The 20,955-nt window shown below is 54.7% G+C and overlaps 1 protein-coding gene across 1 annotated transcript; it reads left to right on the top strand.

Annotated features, from left to right (window-relative positions):
• Positions 1 to 14,579: 14,579 nt before the first annotated feature.
• LOC125372220 (nuclear pore complex-interacting protein family member B4-like) lies at positions 14,580 to 20,265 on the top strand. Its single transcript, XM_048381442.1, has 2 exons — positions 14,580 to 17,588; positions 20,260 to 20,265. Exons 1-2 carry the CDS (start codon positions 14,580 to 14,582, stop codon positions 20,263 to 20,265), a joined length of 3,015 nt encoding a protein of 1,004 aa, XP_048237399.1.
• Positions 20,266 to 20,955: the final 690 nt, after the last annotated feature.

The raw sequence follows: 20,955 nt of genomic DNA, 5'->3' as shown, positions 1-20,955 counted from the left end.
CTCACCTTCCCCACTCCCATCCTCTCACCTTCCCCACTCCCGTCCTCTCCCTTCCCCACTCCCATCCTCTCCCTTCCATAATCCTATCATCTCTCATCCCCACTCCCATCCTCTCACCTTTCCGACTCCCATCTTCCCCCTTCCCAAAGCCCATTCTCTCTCTTCCCCGCTCCCATCCTCTCACCTTCCCCACTCCCATCCTCTCACTTCCCTGCTCCCATCCTCTCACCTTCCGTACTCCCATCCTCTCCCTTCCCCTCTTCCATCCTCTCCCTTCCCAAATCCCATCCTCTCTCTTCCCTACTCCCATCCTCTCACCTTCCCCACTCCCATCCTCTCCTTTCCCCGCTCCCATCCTCTCACCTTCCATGCTCCCATCCTCTCACCTTCCCCACTCCCATCCTCTCCCTTCCCCACTCCAATCCTCTCCCTTCCCAAATCCCATCCTCTCACCTTCCCCACTCCCATCCCCTCCCTTCCTCACTCCCATCCTCTCCCTTCCCAAATCCCATCCTCTCCCTTCCCAAATCCCATCCTCTCTCATCCCCACTCCCATCCTCTCACCTTTCCAACTCCCATCCTCTCCTTTCCCAACTACCATCCTCTCTCTTCCCCAATCCCATCTTCCCCACTCCCATCCTCTCCCTTCCCGAATCCCATCCTCTCACCTTCCCGTCTCCCATCCTCTCCCTTCCCCACTCCCATCCTCTCCCTTCCCAAATCCCATCCTCTCCCTTCCCAAATCCCATCCTCTCTCATCCCCACTCCCATCCTCTCACCTTTCCCACTCCCACCCTCCCCCTTCCCAAATCCCATCCTCTCTCTTCCCCACTCCCATCCTCTCATCTTCCCCGCTCCCATCCTCTCCCTTCCCCACTCCCATCCTCCCCCTTCCCAAATCCCATCCCCTCTCTTCCCCGCTCCCATCCTCTCACCTTCCCTACTCCCATCCCCTCCCTTCCCCACTGCCATCCTCTCCTTTCCGAACTACCATCCTCTCTCTACCCCAATCCCATCTTCCCCAGTCCCATCCTCTCCCTTCCCCACTACCATCCTCTCACCTTCCCCACTCCCATCCTCTCATCTTCCCCACTCCCGTCCTCTCCCTTCCCCACTCCCATCCTCTCCCTTCCATAATCCTATCATCTCTCATCCCCACTCCCATCCTCTCACCTTTCCGACTCCCATCTTCCTCCTTCCCAAAGCCCATCCTCTCTCTTCCCCGCTCCCATCCTCTCACCTTCCCCACTCCCATCCTCTCACTTCCCCGCTCCCATCCTCTCACCTTCCCTACTCCCATCCTCTCCCTTCCCCTCTTCCATCCTCTCCCTTCCCAAATCCCATCCTCTCTCTTCCCCACTCCCATCCTCTCACTTTCCCCACTCCCATCCTCTCCCTTCCCCACTTCAATCCTCTCCCTTCCCAAATCCCATCCTCTCTCATCCTCACTCCCATCCTCTCACCTTTCCCACTCCCATCCTCCCCCTTCCCAAATCCCATCCTCTCTGTTCCCCGCTCGAATCCTCTAACCTTCCCTACTCCCATCTTCTCCCTTCCCCTCTTCCATCCTCTCCCTTCCCAAATCCCATCCTCTCTCTTCCCCACTACCATCCTCTCACCTTCCCCACTCCCATCGTCTCACCTTCCCCACTCCCATCCTCTCCCTTCCCCACTCCCATCCTCTCCCTTCCCAAATACTATCCTCTCTCATCCCCAATCCCATCCTCTCAACTTTCCCACTCCCATCTTCCCCCTCCCCAAATCCCATCCTCTCTCTTCCCCGCTCCCATCCTCTCACCTTCCCTAATCCCATCATCTCCCTTCCCCTCTTCCATCCTCTCCCTTCCCTAATCCCATCCTCTCACCTTCCCCATTCCCATCCTCTCCCTTCCCCATTCCCATCCTCTCCCTTCCCAAATCCTATCCTCTCTCATCCCCAATCCCATCCTCTCACCTTTCCCACTCCCATTTTCCCCCTTCCCAAATCCCATCCTCTCTCTTCCCCGCTCCCATCCTCTCACCTTCCCTACTCCCATCCTCTCCCTTCCCCTCTTCCATCCTCTCCCTTCCCTAATCCCATCCTCTCACCTTCCCCACTCCCATCCTCTCACCTTCCCCACTCCCATCCTCTCCCTTCCCCATTCCCATCCCCTCACCTTGCCCACTCCCATCCTCTCCCTTCCCAAATCCCATCCTCTCCCTTCCCAAATCCCATCATCTCTCTTCCCCACTCCCATCCTCTCACCTTCCCCACTCCCATCCTCTCCCTTCCCCACTCCCATCCTCTCCCTTCCCCACTCCCATCCTCTCCCTTCCCAAATCCCATCCTCTCCCTTCCCAAATATCATCCTCTCTCATCCCCACTCCCATCCTCTCACCTTCCCCACTCCCATCCTCTCCCTTCCCAAATCCATCCTCTCTCATCCCCACTCCCATCCTCTCACCTTTCCGACTCCCATCCTCCCCCTTCTCAAATCCCATCCTCTCTCTTCCCCGCTCCCATTCTTTTTACCTTCCCTACTCCCATGCTCTCCCTTTCCACATCCCATCCTCTCCCTTACCAATATCCCATCCTCTCTCTTCCCAGCTCCCATCCTCTCACCTTCCCTACTCCCATCCTCTTCCTTCCCTTCTTCCATCCTTTCCCTTCCCTAATCCCATCCTCTCACCTTCCCCACTCCCATCCTCTCACCTTCCCCACTCCCATCCTCTCCCTTCCCCGCTCCCATCCTCTCACCTTCCCCACTCCCATCCTCTCCTTTCCCCACTCCCATCCTCTCCCTTCCCAAATCCCATTTTCCCCCTTCCCAAATCCCATCCTCTCACCTTCCCTACTCCCATCCTCTCCCTTCCCTACTCCCATCCTCTCCCTTCCCCTCTTCCATCCTCTCCCTTCCCTAATCCCATCCTCTCACCTTCCCCACTCCCATCCTCTCACCTTCCCCACTCCCATCCTCTCCCTTCCCCACTCCCATCCCCTCACCTTGCCCACTCCCATCCTCTCCCTTCCCAAATCCCATCGTCTCTCTTCCCCACTCCCATGCTCTCACCTTCCCCACTCCCATCCTCTCCCTTCCCCTCTCCCATCCTCTCCCTTCCCCACTCCCATCCTCTCCCTTCCCAAATCCCATCCTCTCCCTTCCCAAATCGCATCCTCTCTCATTCCCACTCCCATCCTCTCACCTTTCCGACTCCCATCCTCCCCCTTCCCAAATCCCATCCTCTCTCTTCCCCGCCCCCATTCTTTTTACCTTCCCTACTCCCATACTCTCCCTTCCCACATCCCATCCTCTCCCTTCCCAATATCCCATCCTCACTCTTCCCCGCTCCCATCCTCTCACCTTCCCTACTCCCATCCTCTCCCTTCCCCTCTTCCATCCTTTCCCTTCCCTAATCCCATCCTCTCACCTTTCCGACTCCCATCCTCCCCCTTCCCAAATCCCATCCTCTCTCTTCCCCGCCCCCATTCTTTTTACCTTCCCTACTCCCATACTCTCCCTTCCCACATCCCATCCTCTCCCTTCCCAATATCCCATCCTCACTCTTCCACGCTCCCATCCTCTCACCTTCCCTACTCCCATCCTCTCCCTTCCCCTCTTCCATCCTTTCCCTTCCCTAATCCCATCCTCTCACCTTCCCCACTCCCATCCTCTCACCTTCCCCACTCCCATCCTCTCCCTTCCCCGCTCCCATCCTCTCACCTTCCCCACTCCCATCCTCTCCCTTCCCAAATCCCATCCTCTCCCTTCCCAAATCCCATCCTCTCTCTTCCCCACTCCCATCCTCTCACCTTCCCCACTCCCATCCTCTCCCTTCCCCACTCCCATCCTCTCACCTTCCCCACTCCCATCCTCTCCCTTCCCCACTCCCATCCTCTCCCTTCCCAAATCCCATCCTCTCCCTTCCCAAATCCCATCCTCTCACCTTCCCTACTCCCAACCTCTCCCTTCCCCTCTTCGATCCTCTCCCTTCCCAAATCCAATCCTCTCTCTTCCCCACTCCCATCCCCTCTCTTCCCCGCTCCCATCCTCTCACCTTCCCTACTCCCATCCTCTCCCTTCCCCTCTTCCATCCTCTCCCTTTCCAAATCCCATCATCTCTCTTCCCCACTCCCATCCTCTCACCTTCCCCACTCCCATCCTGTCCCTTCCCCAATCCCATCCTCTCACCTTCCCAACTCCCATCCTCTCCCTTCCCCACTCCCATCCTCTCCCTTCCCCCCTTCCCCACTCCCATCCTCTCCCTTCCCCACTCCCATCCTCTCCCTTCCCCACTCCCATCCTCTCACTTCCCAAATCCCATCCTCTCCCTTCCCCACTCCCATCCTCTCCCTTCCCCCCTTCCCCACTCCCATCCTCTCCCTTCCCCACTCCCATCCTCTCCCTTCCCCACTGCCATCCTCTCCCTTCCCCACTCCCATTCTCTCACTTTCCCGAATCCCATCATCTCCCTTCCCTACTCCCATCCCCTCCCTTCCCCGGTCCCATCCTCTCACCTTCCATGCTCCCATCCTCTCACCTTCCCCAATCCCATCCTCTCCCTTCCCCACTCCCATTCTCTCCCTTCCTAAATCCCATCCTCTCTCATCCCCACTCCTATCCTCTCACCTTTCCGACTCCCATCCTCCCCCTTCCCAAATCCCATCCTCTCTCTTCCCCGCTCCCATCCTCTCACCTTCCCTACTCCCATCCTCTCCCTTCCCACATCCCATCCTCTCCCTTCCCAAATCCCATCCTTTCTCTTCCCCACTCCCATCCTCTCACCTTCCCCACTCCCATCCTCTCCCTTCCCCACTCCCATCCTCTCTCTTCCCCACTCCCATCCTCTCCCTTCCCAAATCCGATCCTCTCTCTTCCCCACTCCCATCCTCTCACCTCTCCTACTCTTATCCTCTCCCTTCCCCACTCCCATCCCCTCCGTTCCCGAATCCCATCCTCTCTCTTCCCAACTCCCATCCTTTGACCTTTCCCACTCCCATCCTCCCCCTTCCAAAATCCCATCCTCTCTCTTCCCCACTCCCATCCTCTCACCTTCCCTACTCCCATCCTCTCTCTTCCCCACTCCCATCTTCGCCCTTCCCTACTACCATCCTCTCCCTTCCCCACTACCATCCTCTCCCTTCCTAATATCAATCCTGTCTCTTCCCCACTACCACCGTCTCCCTTTCCCACTACCACCCTCTCCCTTCCCCACTGGCATCTTCTCCCTTTTCACCACATCTCCCTTCTACTCCAATCATGTCCCATCCCTATTCCGTTCAGCTCCCTTCTACACTCCCGTCATCTCCATTCCCTACTCCCATCAGCTCCCTTCTCCACTCCCACTTTCTCCCTTCCCCACTTTCATCCTCCCCATTCCCCACTCCCATTATCTCACCTTCCCCGCTACCATCCTCTCACCTTCCCCGCTCCCATCCTCTCCCTTCCCCACTCCCATCCTCTCCCTTCCCCAGTTCCATCCTCTCGGCTTCCCCAATCCCATCCTCTCTCTTCCCCGCTCCCATCCTCTCACCTTCCCTACTCCCATCCTCTCCCTTCCCCTCTTCCATCCTCTCCCTTCCCTAATCCCATCCTCTCACCTTCCCCACTCCCATCCTCTCCCTTCCCAACTCCCATCCCCTCACCTTGCCCACTCCCATCCTCTCCCTTCCCAAATCCCATCCTCTCTCTTCCCCACTACCATCCTCTCATCTTCCCCACTTCCATCCTCTCCCTTCCCCACTCCCATCCTCTCACCTTCCCCACTCCCATCCTCTCCCTTCCCAAATCCCATCCTTTCTCATCCCCACTCCCATCCTCTCACCTTCCCCTCTCCCATCCTCTCCCTCTCCAAATCCCATCCTCTCTCATCCTCACTCCCATCCTCCCACCTTTCCCACTCCAATCCTCCCTCTTTCGAAATCCCATCCTCTCTCTTCCCCGCTCCCATCCTCTCACCTTCCCCACTCCCATCCTCTCCCTTCCCCACTCCCATCCTCTCACCTTCCCCACTCCCATCCTCTCACCTTCCCCACTCCCATCCTCTCCCTTCCCCACTCCCATCCTCTCATCTTCCCCACTTCCATCCTCTCCCTTCCCCGCTCCCATCCTCTCCCTTCCCCACTCCCATCCTCTCACCTTCCCCACTCCCATCCTCTCCCTTCCCCACTCCCATCCTCTCCCTTCCCAAATCCCATCCTCTCCCTTCCCAAATCCCATCCTCTCTCATCCCCACTCCCATCCTCTCACCTTTCCCACTCCCATCCTCCCCCTTCCCAAATCCCATCCTCTCTCTTCCCCACTCCCATCCTCTCATCTTCCCCTCTCCCATCCTCTCCCTTCCCCACTCCCATCCTCCCCCTTCCCAAATCCCATCCCCTCTCTTCCCCGCTCCCATTCTCTCACCTTCCCTACTCCCATCCTCTCCCTTCCCCACTGCCATCCTCTCCTTTCCCAACTACCATCCTCTCTCTACCCCAATCCCATCTTCCCCAGTCCCGTCCTCTCCCTTCCCCACTCCCATCCTCTCCCTTCCATAATCCTATCATCTCTCATCCCCACTCCCATCCTCTCACCTTTCCGACTCCCATCTTCCCCCTTCCCAAAGCCCATCCTCTCTCTTCCCCGCTCCCATCCTCTCACCTTCCCCACTCCCATCCTCTCACTTCCCCGCTCCCATCCTCTCACCTTCCCTACTCCCATCCTCTCCCTTCCCCTCTTCCATCCTCTCCCTTCCCAAATCCCATCCTCTCTCTTCCCCACTCCCATCCTCTCACTTTCCCCACTCCCATCCTCTCCCTTCCCCGCTCCCATCCTCTCACCTTCCATGCTCCCATCCTCTCACCTTCCCCACTCCCATCCTCTCCCTTCCCAAATCCCATCCTCTCTCTTCCCCGCTCCCATCCTCTCACCTTCCCTACTCCCATCCTCTCCCTTCCCCTCTTCCATCCTCTCCCTTCCCTAATCCCATCCTCTCACCTTCCCCACTCCCATCCTCTCACCTTCCCCACTCCCATCCTCTCCCTTCCCCACTCCCATCCCCTCACCTTGCCCACTCCCATCCTCTTCCTTCCCAAATCCCATCCTCTCCCTTCCCAAATCCCATCATCTCTCTTCCCCACTCCCATCCTCTCACCTTCCCCACTCCCATCCTCTCCCTTCCCCACTCCCATCCTCTCACCTTCCCCACTCCCATCCTCTCCCTTCCCAAATCCCATCCTCTCCCTTCCCAAATCCCATCCTCTCTCATCCCCACTCCCATCCTCTCACCTTCCCCACTCCCATCCTCTCCCTTCCCAAATCCCATCCTCTCTCATCCCCACTCCCATCCTCTCAGCTTTCCGACTCCCATCCTCCCCCTTCCCCTCTTCCATCCTTTCCCTTCCCTAATCCCATCCTCTCACCTTCCCCACTCCCATCCTCTCACCTTCCCCACTCCCATCCTCTCCCTTCCCCGCTCCCATCCTCTCACCTTCCCCACTCCCATGCTCTCCCTTCCCACATCCCATCCTGTCCCTTACCAATATCCCATCCTCTCTCTTCCCCGCTCCCATCTTCTCACCTTCCCTACTCCCATCCTCTCCCTTCCCCTTTTCCATCCTTTCCCTTCCCTAATCCCATCCTCTCACCTTCCCCACTCCCATCCTCTCACCTTCCCCACTCCCATCCTCTCCCTTCCCCGCTCCCATCCTCTCACCTTCCCCACTCCCATCCTTTCCCTTCCCAAATCCCATCCTCTCCCTTCCCAAATCCCATCCTCTCTCTTCCCCGCTCCCATCCTCTCACCTTCCCCACTCCCATCCTCTCCCTTCCCCACTCCCATCCTCTCACCTTCCCCACTCCCATCCTCTCCCTTCCCAAATCCCATTTTCCCCCTTCCCATATCCCATCCTCTCACCTTCCCTACTCCCATCCTCTCCCTTCCCTACTCCCATCCTCTCCCTTCCCCTCTTCCATCCTCTCCCTTCCCTAATCCCATCCTCTCACCTTCCCCACTCCCATCCTCTCACCTTCCCCACTCCCATCCTCTCCCTTCCCCACTCCCACCCCCTCACCTTGCCCACTCCCATCCTCTCCCTTCCCAAATCCCATCCTCTCCCTTCCCAAATCCCATCCTCTCTCATCCCCACTCCCATCCTCTCACCTTCCCCGCTCCCATCCTCTCCTTTCCCAACTACCATCCTCTCTCTACCCCAATCCCATCTTCCCCAGTCCCATCCTCTCCCTTCCCCACTACCATCCTCTCACCTTCCCCACTCCCATCCTCTCACCTTCCCCACTCCCGTCCTCTCCCTTCCCCACTCCCATCCTCTCCCTTCCATAATCCTATCATCTCTCATCCCCACTCCCATCCTCTCACCTTTCCCACTCCCATCTTCCCCCTTCCCAAATCCCATCCTCTCTCTTCCCCGCTCCCATCCTCTCACCTTCCTCACTCCCATCCTCTCTCTTCCCCGCTCCCATCCTCTCACCTTCCCTACTCCCATCCTCTCCCTTCCCCTCTTCCATCCTCTCCCTTCCCAAATCCCATCCTCTCTCTTCCCCACTCCCATCCTCTCACCTTCCCCACTCCCATCCTCTCCCTTCCCCGCTCCCATCCTCTCACCTTCCATGCTCCCATCCTCTCCCTTCCCCACTCCAATCCTCTCCCTTCCCAAATCCCATCCTCTCTCATCCTCACTCCCATCCTCTCACCTTTCCCACTCCCATCCTCCCCCTTCCCAAATCCCATCCTCTCTCTTCCCCGCTCCAATCCTCTCACCTTCCCTACTCCCATCCTCTCCCTTCCCCCTCTTCTATCCTCTCCCTTCCCAAATCCCATCCTCTCTCTTCCCCACTACCATCCTCTCACCTTCCCCACTCCCATCCTCTCACCTTCCCCACTCCCATCCTCTCCCTTCCCCACTCCTATCCTCTCCCTTCCCAAATCCTATCCTCTCTCATCCCCAATCCCATCCTCTCAACTTTCCCACTCCCATCTTCCCCCTTCCCTAATCTTATCTTCTCTCTTCCCCGCTCCCATCCTCTCACCTTCCCTACTCCCATCCTCTCCCTTCCCCTCTTCCATCCTTTCCCTTCCCTAATCCCATCCTCTCACCTTCCCCACTCCCATCCTCTCACCTTCCCCACTCCCATCCTCTCCCTTCCCCACTCCCATTTTCCCCCTTCACAAATCCCATCCTCTCTCTTCCCCGCTCCCATCCTCTCACCTTCCCTACTCCCATCCTCTCCCTTCCCCTCTTCCATCCTCTCCCTTCCCTAATCCCATCCTCTCACCTTCCCCACTCCCATCCTCTCCCTTCCCCACTCCCATCCCCTCACCTTGCCCACTCCCATCCTCTCCCTTCCCAAATCCCATCCTCTCTCTTCCCCACTACCATCCTCTCATCTTCCCCACTTCCATCCTCTCCCTTCCCCACTCCCATCCTCTCACCTTCCCCACTCCCATCCTCTCCCTTCCCAAATCCCATCCTTTCTCATCCCCACTCCCATCCTCTCACCTTCCCCTCTCCCATCCTCTCCCTTCCCAAATCCGATGCTCTCTCATCCTCACTCCCATCGTCTCACCTTTCCCACTCCAATCCTCCCTCTTTCGAAATCCCATCCTCTCTCTTCCCCGCTCCCATCCTCTCACCTTCCCCACTCCCATCCTCTCCCTTCCCCACTCCCATCCTCTCACCTTCCCCACTCCCATCCTCTCCCTTCCCCACTCGCATCCTCTCCCTTCCCAAAACCCATCCTCTCCCTTCCCAAATCCCATCCTCTCTCATCCCCACTCCCATCCTCTCACCTTTCCCACTCCCATCCTCCCCCTTCCCAAATCCCATCCTCTCTCTTCCCCACTCCCATCCTCTCATCTTCCCCGCTCCCATCCTCTCCCTTCCCCACTCCCATCCTCCCCCTTCCCAAATCCCATCCCCTCTCTTCCCCGCTCCCATCCTCTCACCTTCCCTACTCCCATCCTCTCCCTTCCCCACTGCCATCCTCTCCTTTCCCAACTACCATCCTCTCTCTACCCCAATCCCATCTTCCCCAGTCCCATCCTCTCCCTTCCCCAGTCCCATCCTCTCACCTTCCCCACTCCCATCCTCTCACCTTCCCCACTCCCGTCCTCTCCCTTCCCCACTCCTATCCTCTCCCTTCCATAATCCTATCATCTCTCATCCCCACTCCCATCCTCTAACCTTTCCGATTCCCATCTTCCCCCTTCCCAAAGCCCATCCTCTCTCTTCCCCGCTCCCATCCTCTCACCTTCCCCACTCCCATCCTCTCACTTCCCCACTCCCATCCTCTCACCTTCCGTACTCCCATCCTCTCCCTTCCCCTCTTCCATCCTCTCCCTTCCCAAATCCCATCCTCTCTCTTCCCCACTCCCATCCTCTCACCTTCCCCACTCCCATCCTCTCCCTTCCCCGCTCCCATCCTCTCACCTTCCATGCTCCCATCCTCTCACCTTCCCCACACCCATCCTCTCCCTTCCCCACTCCCATCCTCTCCCTTCCCGAATCCCATCCTCTCACCTTCCCCACTCCCATCCTCTCCCTTCCCCACTCCCATCCTCTCCCTTCCCAAATCCCATCCTCTCCCTTCCCAAAGCCCATCCTCTCTCATCCCCACTCCCATCCTCTCACCTTTCCCACTCCTATCCTCTCCCTTCCCAAATCCTATCCTCTCTCATCCCCAATCCCATCCTCTCAACTTTCCCACTCCCATCTTCCCCCTTCCCTAATCTTATCTTCTCTCTTCCCCGCTCCCATCCTCTCACCTTCCCTACTCCCATCCTCTCCCTTCCCCTCTTCCATCCTTTCCCTTCCCTAATCCCATCCTCTCACCTTCCCCACTCCCATCCTCTCACCTTCCCCACTCCCATCCTCTCCCTTCCCCACTCCCATTTTCCCCCTTCACAAATCCCATCCTCTCTCTTCCCCGCTCCCATCCTCTCACCTTCCCTACTCCCATCCTCTCCCTTCCCCTCTTCCATCCTCTCCCTTCCCTAATCCCATCCTCTCACCTTCCCCACTCCCATCCTCTCCCTTCCCCACTCCCATCCCCTCACCTTGCCCACTCCCATCCTCTCCCTTCCCAAATCCCATCCTCTCTCTTCCCCACTACCATCCTCTCATCTTCCCCACTTCCATCCTCTCCCTTCCCCACTCCCATCCTCTCACCTTCCCCACTCCCATCCTCTCCCTTCCCAAATCCCATCCTTTCTCATCCCCACTCCCATCCTCTCACCTTCCCCTCTCCCATCCTCTCCCTTCCCAAATCCGATGCTCTCTCATCCTCACTCCCATCGTCTCACCTTTCCCACTCCAATCCTCCCTCTTTCGAAATCCCATCCTCTCTCTTCCCCGCTCCCATCCTCTCACCTTCCCCACTCCCATCCTCTCCCTTCCCCACTCCCATCCTCTCACCTTCCCCACTCCCATCCTCTCCCTTCCCCACTCGCATCCTCTCCCTTCCCAAAACCCATCCTCTCCCTTCCCAAATCCCATCCTCTCTCATCCCCACTCCCATCCTCTCACCTTTCCCACTCCCATCCTCCCCCTTCCCAAATCCCATCCTCTCTCTTCCCCACTCCCATCCTCTCATCTTCCCCGCTCCCATCCTCTCCCTTCCCCACTCCCATCCTCCCCCTTCCCAAATCCCATCCCCTCTCTTCCCCGCTCCCATCCTCTCACCTTCCCTACTCCCATCCTCTCCCTTCCCCACTGCCATCCTCTCCTTTCCCAACTACCATCCTCTCTCTACCCCAATCCCATCTTCCCCAGTCCCATCCTCTCCCTTCCCCAGTCCCATCCTCTCACCTTCCCCACTCCCATCCTCTCACCTTCCCCACTCCCGTCCTCTCCCTTCCCCACTCCTATCCTCTCCCTTCCATAATCCTATCATCTCTCATCCCCACTCCCATCCTCTAACCTTTCCGATTCCCATCTTCCCCCTTCCCAAAGCCCATCCTCTCTCTTCCCCGCTCCCATCCTCTCACCTTCCCCACTCCCATCCTCTCACTTCCCCACTCCCATCCTCTCACCTTCCGTACTCCCATCCTCTCCCTTCCCCTCTTCCATCCTCTCCCTTCCCAAATCCCATCCTCTCTCTTCCCCACTCCCATCCTCTCACCTTCCCCACTCCCATCCTCTCCCTTCCCCGCTCCCATCCTCTCACCTTCCATGCTCCCATCCTCTCACCTTCCCCACACCCATCCTCTCCCTTCCCCACTCCCATCCTCTCCCTTCCCGAATCCCATCCTCTCACCTTCCCCACTCCCATCCTCTCCCTTCCCCACTCCCATCCTCTCCCTTCCCAAATCCCATCCTCTCCCTTCCCAAAGCCCATCCTCTCTCATCCCCACTCCCATCCTCTCACCTTTCCCACTCCCATCCTCCCCCTTCCCAAATCCCATCCTCTCTCTTCCCCACTCCCATCTTCCCCGCTCCCATCCTCTCCCTTCCCCACTCCCATCCTCCCCCTTCCCAAATCACATCCCCTCTCTTCCCCGCTCCCATCCTCTCACCTTCCCTACTCCCATCCCCTCCCTTCCCCACTGCCATCCTCTCCTTTCCGAACTACCATCCTCTCTCTACCCCAATCCCATCTTCCCCAGTCCCATCCTCTCCCTTCCCCACTACCATCCTCTCACCTTCCCCACTCCCATCCTCTCATCTTCCCCACTCCCGTCCTCTCCCTTCCCCACTCCCATCCTCTCCCTTCCATAATCCTATCATCTCTCATCCCCACTCCCATCCTCTCACCTTTCCGACTCCCATCTTCCTCCTTCCCAAAGCCCATCCTCTCTCTTCCCCGCTCCCATCCTCTCACCTTCCCCACTCCCATCCTCTCACTTCCCCGCTCCCATCCTCTCACCTTCCCTACTCCCATCCTCTCCCTTCCCCTCTTCCATCCTCTCCCTTCCCAAATCCCATCCTCTCTCTTCCCCACTCCCATCCTCTCACTTTCCCCACTCCCATCCTCTCCCTTCCCCGCTCCCATCCTCTCACCTTCCATGCTCCCATCCTCTCACCTTCCCCACTCCCATCCTCTCCCTTCCCCACTCTAATCCTCTCCCTTCCCAAATCCCATCCTTTCTCATCCCCACTCCCATCCTCTCACCTTCCCCTCTCCCATCCTCTCCCTTCCCAAATCCCATCCTCTCTCATCTTCACTCCCATCCTCTCACCTTTCCCACTCCAATCCTCCCTCTTTCGAAATCCCATCCTCTCTCTTCCCCGCTCCCATCCTCTCACCTTCCCCACTCCCATCCTCTCCCTTCCCCACTCCCATCCTCTCACCTTCCCCACTCCCATCCTCTCCCTTCCCCGGTCCCATCCTCTCCCTTCCCAAATCCCATCCTCTCCCTTCCCAAATCCCATCCTCTCTCATCCCCACTCCCATCCTCTCCCTTCCCCGCTCCCATCCTCTCACCTTCCATGCTCCCATCCTCTCACCTTCCCCACTCCCATCTTCTCCCTTCCCCACTCCCATCCTCTCCCTTCCCAAATCCCATCCTCTCTCATCCTCACTCCCATCCTCTCACCTTTCCCACTCCCATCCTCCCCCTTCCCAAATCCCATCCTCTCTCTTCCCCGCTCCAATCCTCTAACCTTCCCTACTCCCATCCTCTCCCTTCCCCTCTTCCATCCTCTCCCTTCCCAAATCCCATCCTCTCTCTTCCCCACTACCATCCTCTCACCTTCCCCACTCCCATCGTCTCACCTTCCCCACTCCCATCCTCTCCCTTCCCCACTCCCATCCTCTCCGTTCCCAAATACTATCCTCTCTCATCCCCAATCTCATCCTCTCAACTTTCCCACTCCCATCTTCCCCCTCCCGAAATCCCATCCTCTCTCTTCCCCGCTCCCATCCTCTCACCTTCCCTACTCCCATCCTCTCCCTTCCCCTCTTCCATCCTCTCCCTTCCCTAATCCCATCCTCTCACCTTCCCCACTCCCATCCTCTCACCTTCCCCACTCCCATCCTCTCCCTTCCCCATTCCCATCCCCTCACCTTGCCCACTCCCATCCTCTCCCTTCCCAAATCCCATCATCTCTCTTCCCCACTCCCATCCTCTCACCTTCCCCACTCCCATCCTCTCCCTTCCCCACTCCCATCCTCTCCCTTCCCCACTCCCATCCTCTCCCTTCCCAAATCCCATCCTCTCCCTTCCCAAATATCATCCTCTCTCATCCCCACTCCCATCCTCTCACCTTCCCCACTCCCATCCTCTCCCTTCCCAAATTCCATCCTCTCTCATCCCCACTCCCATCCTCTCACCTTTCCGACTCCCATCCTCCCCTTTCCCAAATCCCATCCTCTCTCTTCCCCGCTCCCATTCTTTTTACCTTCCCTACTCCCATGCTCTCCCTTCCCACATCCCATCCTCTCCCTTACCAATATCCCATCCTCTCTCTTCCCAGCTCCCATCCTCTCACCTTCCCTACTCCCATCCTCTCCCTTCCCCTCTTCCATCCTTTCCCTTCCCTAATCCCATCCTCTCACCTTCCCCACTCCCCTTCTCTCACCTTCCCCACTACCATCATCTCCCTTCCCCACTACCATCATGTCCCTTCCCAAGAAACACCCTGTCCCTTCCCCATTACCATCATGTCTCTTCCTAATATCAATCCTGTGTCTTCCCACTACCACCCTCTCCATTCCCCACTACCACCCTTTCCCTTCCCTCCTGGCATCTGCTCTCTTTTCACCAAATCATCTACCTTCTCTACTCCCATCCTCTCCCTTCCCAAATACCATCCTCTCCCTTCTCTACTCCCATCACCTCCCTTCCACACTCTCCTCTGCCCCCATCATGTCATCATCACCACTCCATTGCCTTGTCCTCCCTCTGCCCCCATCATGTCATCACCACCACTCCATTGCCTTCTCCTCCCTCTGTCCCCATCATGTCATCATCACCACTTCATTGCCTTGTCCTCCCTCTGTCCCCATCACGTCATCATCACCACTCCATTGCCTTCTCCTCCCTCTGTCCCCATCACGTCATCATCACTACCCCATTGCCTTGTCCTCCCTCTGCCCCCATCATGTCATCATCACCACTCCATTGCCGTCTCCTCCCTCTGCCCCCATCACGTCATCATCACCACTCCATTGCCTTCTCCTCCCTCTGCCCCCATCATGTCATCATCACCACTCCATTGCCTTGTCCTCCCTCTGCCCCCATCATGTCATCATCACCACTCCATTGCCTTCTCCTCCCTCTGCCCCCATCACGTCATGATCACCACTCCATTGCCTTGTCCTCCCTCTGCCCCCATCATGTCATCATCACCACTCCATTGCCTTGTCCTCCCTCTGCCCCCATCATGTCATCATCACCACTCCATTGCCTTCTCCTCCCTCTGCCCCCATCACGTCATGATCACCACTCCATTGCCTTGTCCTCCCTCTGCCCCCATCATGTCATCATCACCACTCCATTGCCTTGTCCTCCCTCTGCCCCCATCATGTCATCATCACCACTCCATTGCCTTCTCCTCCCTCTGCCCCCATCATGTCATCATCACCACTCCATTGCCTTGTCCTCCCTCTGTCCCCATCACGTCATCATCACCACTCCATTGCCTTCTCCTCCCTCTGCCCCCATCACGTCATCACCACTCCATTGCCTTGTCCTCCCTCTGTCCCCATTATGTCATCATCACCACTCCATTGCCTTGTCCTCCCTCTGCCCCCATCATGTCATCATCACCACTCCATTGCCTTGTCCTCCCTCTGCCCCCATCATGTCATCACCACCGCTCCATTGCCTTCTCCTCCCTCTGCCCCCATCATGTCATCATCACCACTCCATTGCCTTGTCCTCCCTCTGCCCCCATCATGTCATCATCACCACTCCATTGCCTTGTCCTCCCTCTGCCCCCATCATGTCATCATCACCACTCCATTGCCTTCTCCTCCCTCTGCCCCCATCATGTCATCATCACCACTCCATTGCCTTCTCCTCCCTCTGCCCCCATCACGTCATCACCACTCCATTGCCTTGTCCTCCCTCTGCCCCCATCATGTCATCATCACCACTCCATTGCCTTCTCCTCCCTCTGCCCCCATCACGTCATCATCACCACTCCATTGCCTTGTCCTCCCTCTGCCCCCATCATGTCATCATCACCACTCCATTGCCTTGTCCTCCCTCTGCCCCCATCATGTCATCATCACCACTCCATTGCCTTCTCCTCCCTCTGCCCCCATCATGTCATCATCACCACTCCATTGCCTTGTCCTCCCTCTGTCCCCATCACGTCATCATCACCACTCCATTGCCTTCTCCTCCCTCTGCCCCCATCACGTCATCACCACTCCATTGCCTTGTCCTCCCTCTGCCCCCATTATGTCATCATCACCACTCCATTGCCTTGTCCTCCCTCTGCCCCCATCATGTCATCATCACCACTCCATTGCCTTGTCCTCCCTCTGCCCCCATCATGTCATCACCACCGCCCATTGCCTTCTCCTCCCTCTGCCCCCATCATGTCATCATCACCACTCCATTGCCTTGTCCTCCCTCTGCCCCCATCATGTCATCATCACCACTCCATTGCCTTGTCCTCCCTCTGCCCCCATCATGTCATCATCACCACTCCATTGCCTTCTCCTCCCTCTGCCCCCATCATGTCATCATCACCACTCCATTGCCTTGTCCTCCCTCTGCCCCCCTCATGTCATCACCACGCCATTGCCTTCTCCTCCCTCTGCCCCCATCATGTCATCATCACCACTCCATTGCCTTGTCCTCCCTCTGCCCCCATCATGTCATCATCACCACTCCATTGCCTTGTCCTCCCTCTGCCCCCATCATGTCATCACCACCACTCCATTGCCTTCTCCTCCCTCTGCCCCCATCATGTCATCATCACCACTCCATTGCCTTGTCCTCCCTCTTCCCCCCTCATGTCATCACCACGCCATTGCCTTCTCCTCCCTCTGCCCCCATCATGTCATCATCACCACTTCATTGCCTTGTCCTCCCTCTGTCCCCATCACGTCATCATCACCTCTCCATTGCCTTGTCCTCCCTCTGCCCCCATCATGTCATCACCTCTCCATTGCCTCATCCTCCCTCTGCCCCCATCATGTCATCATCACCACTCCATTGCCTTGTCCTCCCTCTGTCCCCATCACGTCATCACCACTCCATTGCCTTCTCCTCCCTCTGCCCCATCATGTCATCACCACTCCATTGCCTTGTCCTCCCTCTGCCCCCATCATGTCATCATCACCACTCCATTGCCTTGTCCTCCCACTGTCCCCATCACGTCATCACCACTCCATCGCCTTCTCCTCCCTCTGCCCCATCACGTCATCACCACTCCATTGCCTTCTCCTCCCTCTGCCCCATCATGTCATCACCACTCCATTGCCTTGTCCTCCCTCTGCCCCCATCATGTCATCATCACCTCTCCATTGCCTTGTCCTCCCTCTGTCCCCATCACGTCATCACCACTCCATTGCCTTCTCCTCCCTCTGCCCCATCACGTCATCACCACTCCATTGCCTTCTCCTCCCTCTGCCCCATCACGTCATCACCACTCCATTGCCTTCTCCTCCCTCTGCCCCTCACCAGGTCCAGAACAAACCCGGAGACAGGAAAGTGTAATTATTTTATTTAACTGCTTTCAATATTTACATGCAATACATGCAGCATGGTATGGTTTAATAATGCAAGACAATCAAAGAATACAAAGTATCTGAAAGACACATGGTTACAAAGAAATCAAGTCATCACAACATCACTAATAACAGGCAGCGTGGCCTTGTACCCCATTGATATCACCGGAACTAAGAGTCAGAGAACTGTACTCAGACTGTACTGTTACTCCTTCACTTGGTAAGCAGCTTTCCCTTGAACCTGATATTATCTGATTGCAGCAGAATCCTCAGAGAAACAACAACTTATCCCCTTTTCTTGGTTTTGACAAAATAATACAGAGGTCAGGGTTTTGCCTTATTCATTTCTAGGGTCCATACAGGAGATATGAGTCTATGAAATTGTGTAGAGTACTGAAAGATTAGAGAGTTACTTTAATTACAGGAGCTTTATATGTCTTGTCAAGAATTTGGTACAATGAATATTATTGTCTGTCCCTCTGAATATATTTCAGGGGGGTCCATTTTACACATTTGTGTGTACAGGATGCACATTTCTGCATCGCATAGAATCCTGTGAGGTGATTGTCAGGGTTACTCTTCCAATATGGACAAGAATCAGCACCTCAGTGTAGATGTAGCATGACCACTGGATGTTTGTTTGTTTGTTTAGTTTGTTTAGTTTGTTGTTTAACGCTGCACTCAGAAATATTCCAGCTGTATGACGGTGGTCTGTAAATAATCAAGTCTGGACCAGACAATCAAGTAATTGACATCATTGATCCACGCAATTGGGATACGATGAACCAAGTCAGCGAGCCTGACCACTTGATCCCATTAGTTGCCTCTTACAACAAGCATAGTCGCCTTTTACGGCAAGCTTGGGTTGCTGAAGACCTACCGGTATTCTACGCCGGATCTTCATGGGTCCCACTGGATGTAAAATGGCTGTGTCACATTTATGGTAAACAACATTGCAAAATTACAGACAGGATTGTATGATACATGGATCAACTTGATGAAGTAAATAGTTCTACAATTTGCCATTCAACTGACCTATTGGAAACTCAGTGATCACAAACTCAATGCCACTTCTAGGCTGGTTACCTGCCCTTGTGCATTACACCACAGTGAGACAAAAACAGGATGTGATGAACATGAGAGCCATTTCATTAGGGACCGGTCATTTATTACAGAGGGTTGGGTGTAGGTCAGATGTGGTTGATGCACTAACGTACTGAAAATAATGACCCACACCTTATTCTTATCATATTTTTGGATGACCCTCCCCATGTCCTTGTACATTTTTTTCATGACCCCCCGAACATGAAAATGCAAAAGCACTATATATAAGCCCCACCCCCCACGCCATGACAAAATGACCAGTCCCCTTAATATATATATATGAGGATACTTAGGATAGATATTATGTAATATTTAATGCAGGTATATACAAGAGTTCCAAAGACACGGCTACTGTGTTTGACTCACTTTTACTTGACCATCTTTTGTTTGGGACTCTTGATGCTGGCAAAAACCTCATCAATGTCCAATGTCTAGTTTCTGTATTCTTGTGTATTATTTTGAATCACTCATGCATCATGTTTTATCGTATTGCCTCTATATTAGTGACATACGGTTGTATTGCGAGTGTTTTAGAAGTGCCCTTGTCGAAGGCTTCATTGAGGTATTGTTGTTTCAAAGATGCAAATCTAACACTAAGATTAAATATATTACAAAACAACAATGGTGTTTCAAATGAAGTTGCGATGTTACTGCAATGTCATTATGACTGTTATCAGCATTACTTCAGCCATTTCACAGTGACTGTAGTCAGCAATATTTCAGCCATGTCACGACGATTGCAGTCAGCAATATTTCAGCCATGTCACAACGATTGCAATCAGCATTATTTCAGCCATGTCACGACGATTGCAGTCAGCAATATTTCAGCCATGTCACGACGATTGCAGTCAGCAATATTTCAGCCATGTCATCGTGATTGCAATCAGCAATATTTCAGCCATGTCATGGCGACTGCAGTCAGCAATATTTCAGCCATGTCACAACGATTGCAGCCAGCAATATTTCAGCCATGTCACAGCGATTGCAGTCAGCAATATTTCAGCCATGTCACAGCGATTGCAGTCAGCAATATTTTAGCCATGTCACAGCAACTGCAATCAGCAATATTTCAACCATGTCACAGTGACTGCAATCAGCAATATTTTAACCATGTCATGGTGATTGTTTCAGCCATATTTCAGCGATTGTTCTCAGCAATATTTCAGCCATTGCCTGTCATGGAAAGTTGTCTGAGGCAGACACACTGGTGGATGATACTGTCATACCATAGGCAGTACCTTCAAGCCATACATTACCACTGGCCGTCCCCTGCCTTGGGAGACATCAAACACAAACTGCTGCTGCTACAAGCACATACGATGATGGGTGATGCAGCTGAGACACACAGCTACAAACATGCGGCTGCACTGATGACAAGTGTTCACACACACCTAGTTTTGAAAGCTGTGTTTTTTATCAAATTGAAAAACAGATCATATTACAAACATATTATTCACAGATAAACGTTACTCCTGGAAAACCCACACATGATAATGATCGGCACCATGTTACTCTTTGATGGCCTCAGTGATAACATAATCCTTGTTCACAGATTTAGCAGCAACTGTATGTGTTTTCCCATCTCAAGTATAAGGTGGAAAAAGAAAGAGATTATATTTTTTAAATCTAGTCTCCATGAACTGACACTGACAAGGCCAGGTAACATCTGGAATAAGCACAGAAATTTAGTATGGAAATTTTAAAATGTTGCACTCATGTGAGTAAATTGGTTGGACGGCCAATCCATTGGTTAGCCAATCAAACGTCATGGAATCACTTGCAATGTATGTATTACACTGGAGCCATCATCTGTCAATCCTGAATTTGGTTATCCAGACAACTTGGGAACAGTGGTCTGGATAAACAGTGTAGATGCAAGAACCCAAAAACTCTGAAACGCTCGCATCACAGGGAATTTATTGTCAGTGTCATATCGTTAAATGTTTCACACTGAAAGTTTCGTTTGCATCACGAACTGTTAACGTTGAAATGATGCTTCCAGTGACGAAGTGACGAGGTGACGAGGTTTAGAAAAATTTGTGCTCCAACATACTTTCATACAGACTGTGACAATCGGCAGGCAACATGGAGGATCACACAGCACATGAACATCTAATGCATGGAGATTGTGTGCTCAGACCTGATCACATGACAGGAAGAAGTGAAACTGAGGCTTCAATATACATTTCAGATTATACAAAAAAAACTCATTGCTGAAACCTGGGTTTGAACTCACAACCAGCAACCT

The sequence above is a fragment of the Haliotis rufescens genome, unplaced genomic scaffold (genome assembly GCF_023055435.1).
Source record: "Haliotis rufescens isolate VD_foot unplaced genomic scaffold, xgHalRufe1.0.p SCAF_39, whole genome shotgun sequence".
Taxonomy (NCBI): Eukaryota; Metazoa; Mollusca; class Gastropoda; order Lepetellida; family Haliotidae; genus Haliotis; species Haliotis rufescens.
This window is presented reverse-complemented; position numbering and strand designations above follow the sequence as displayed.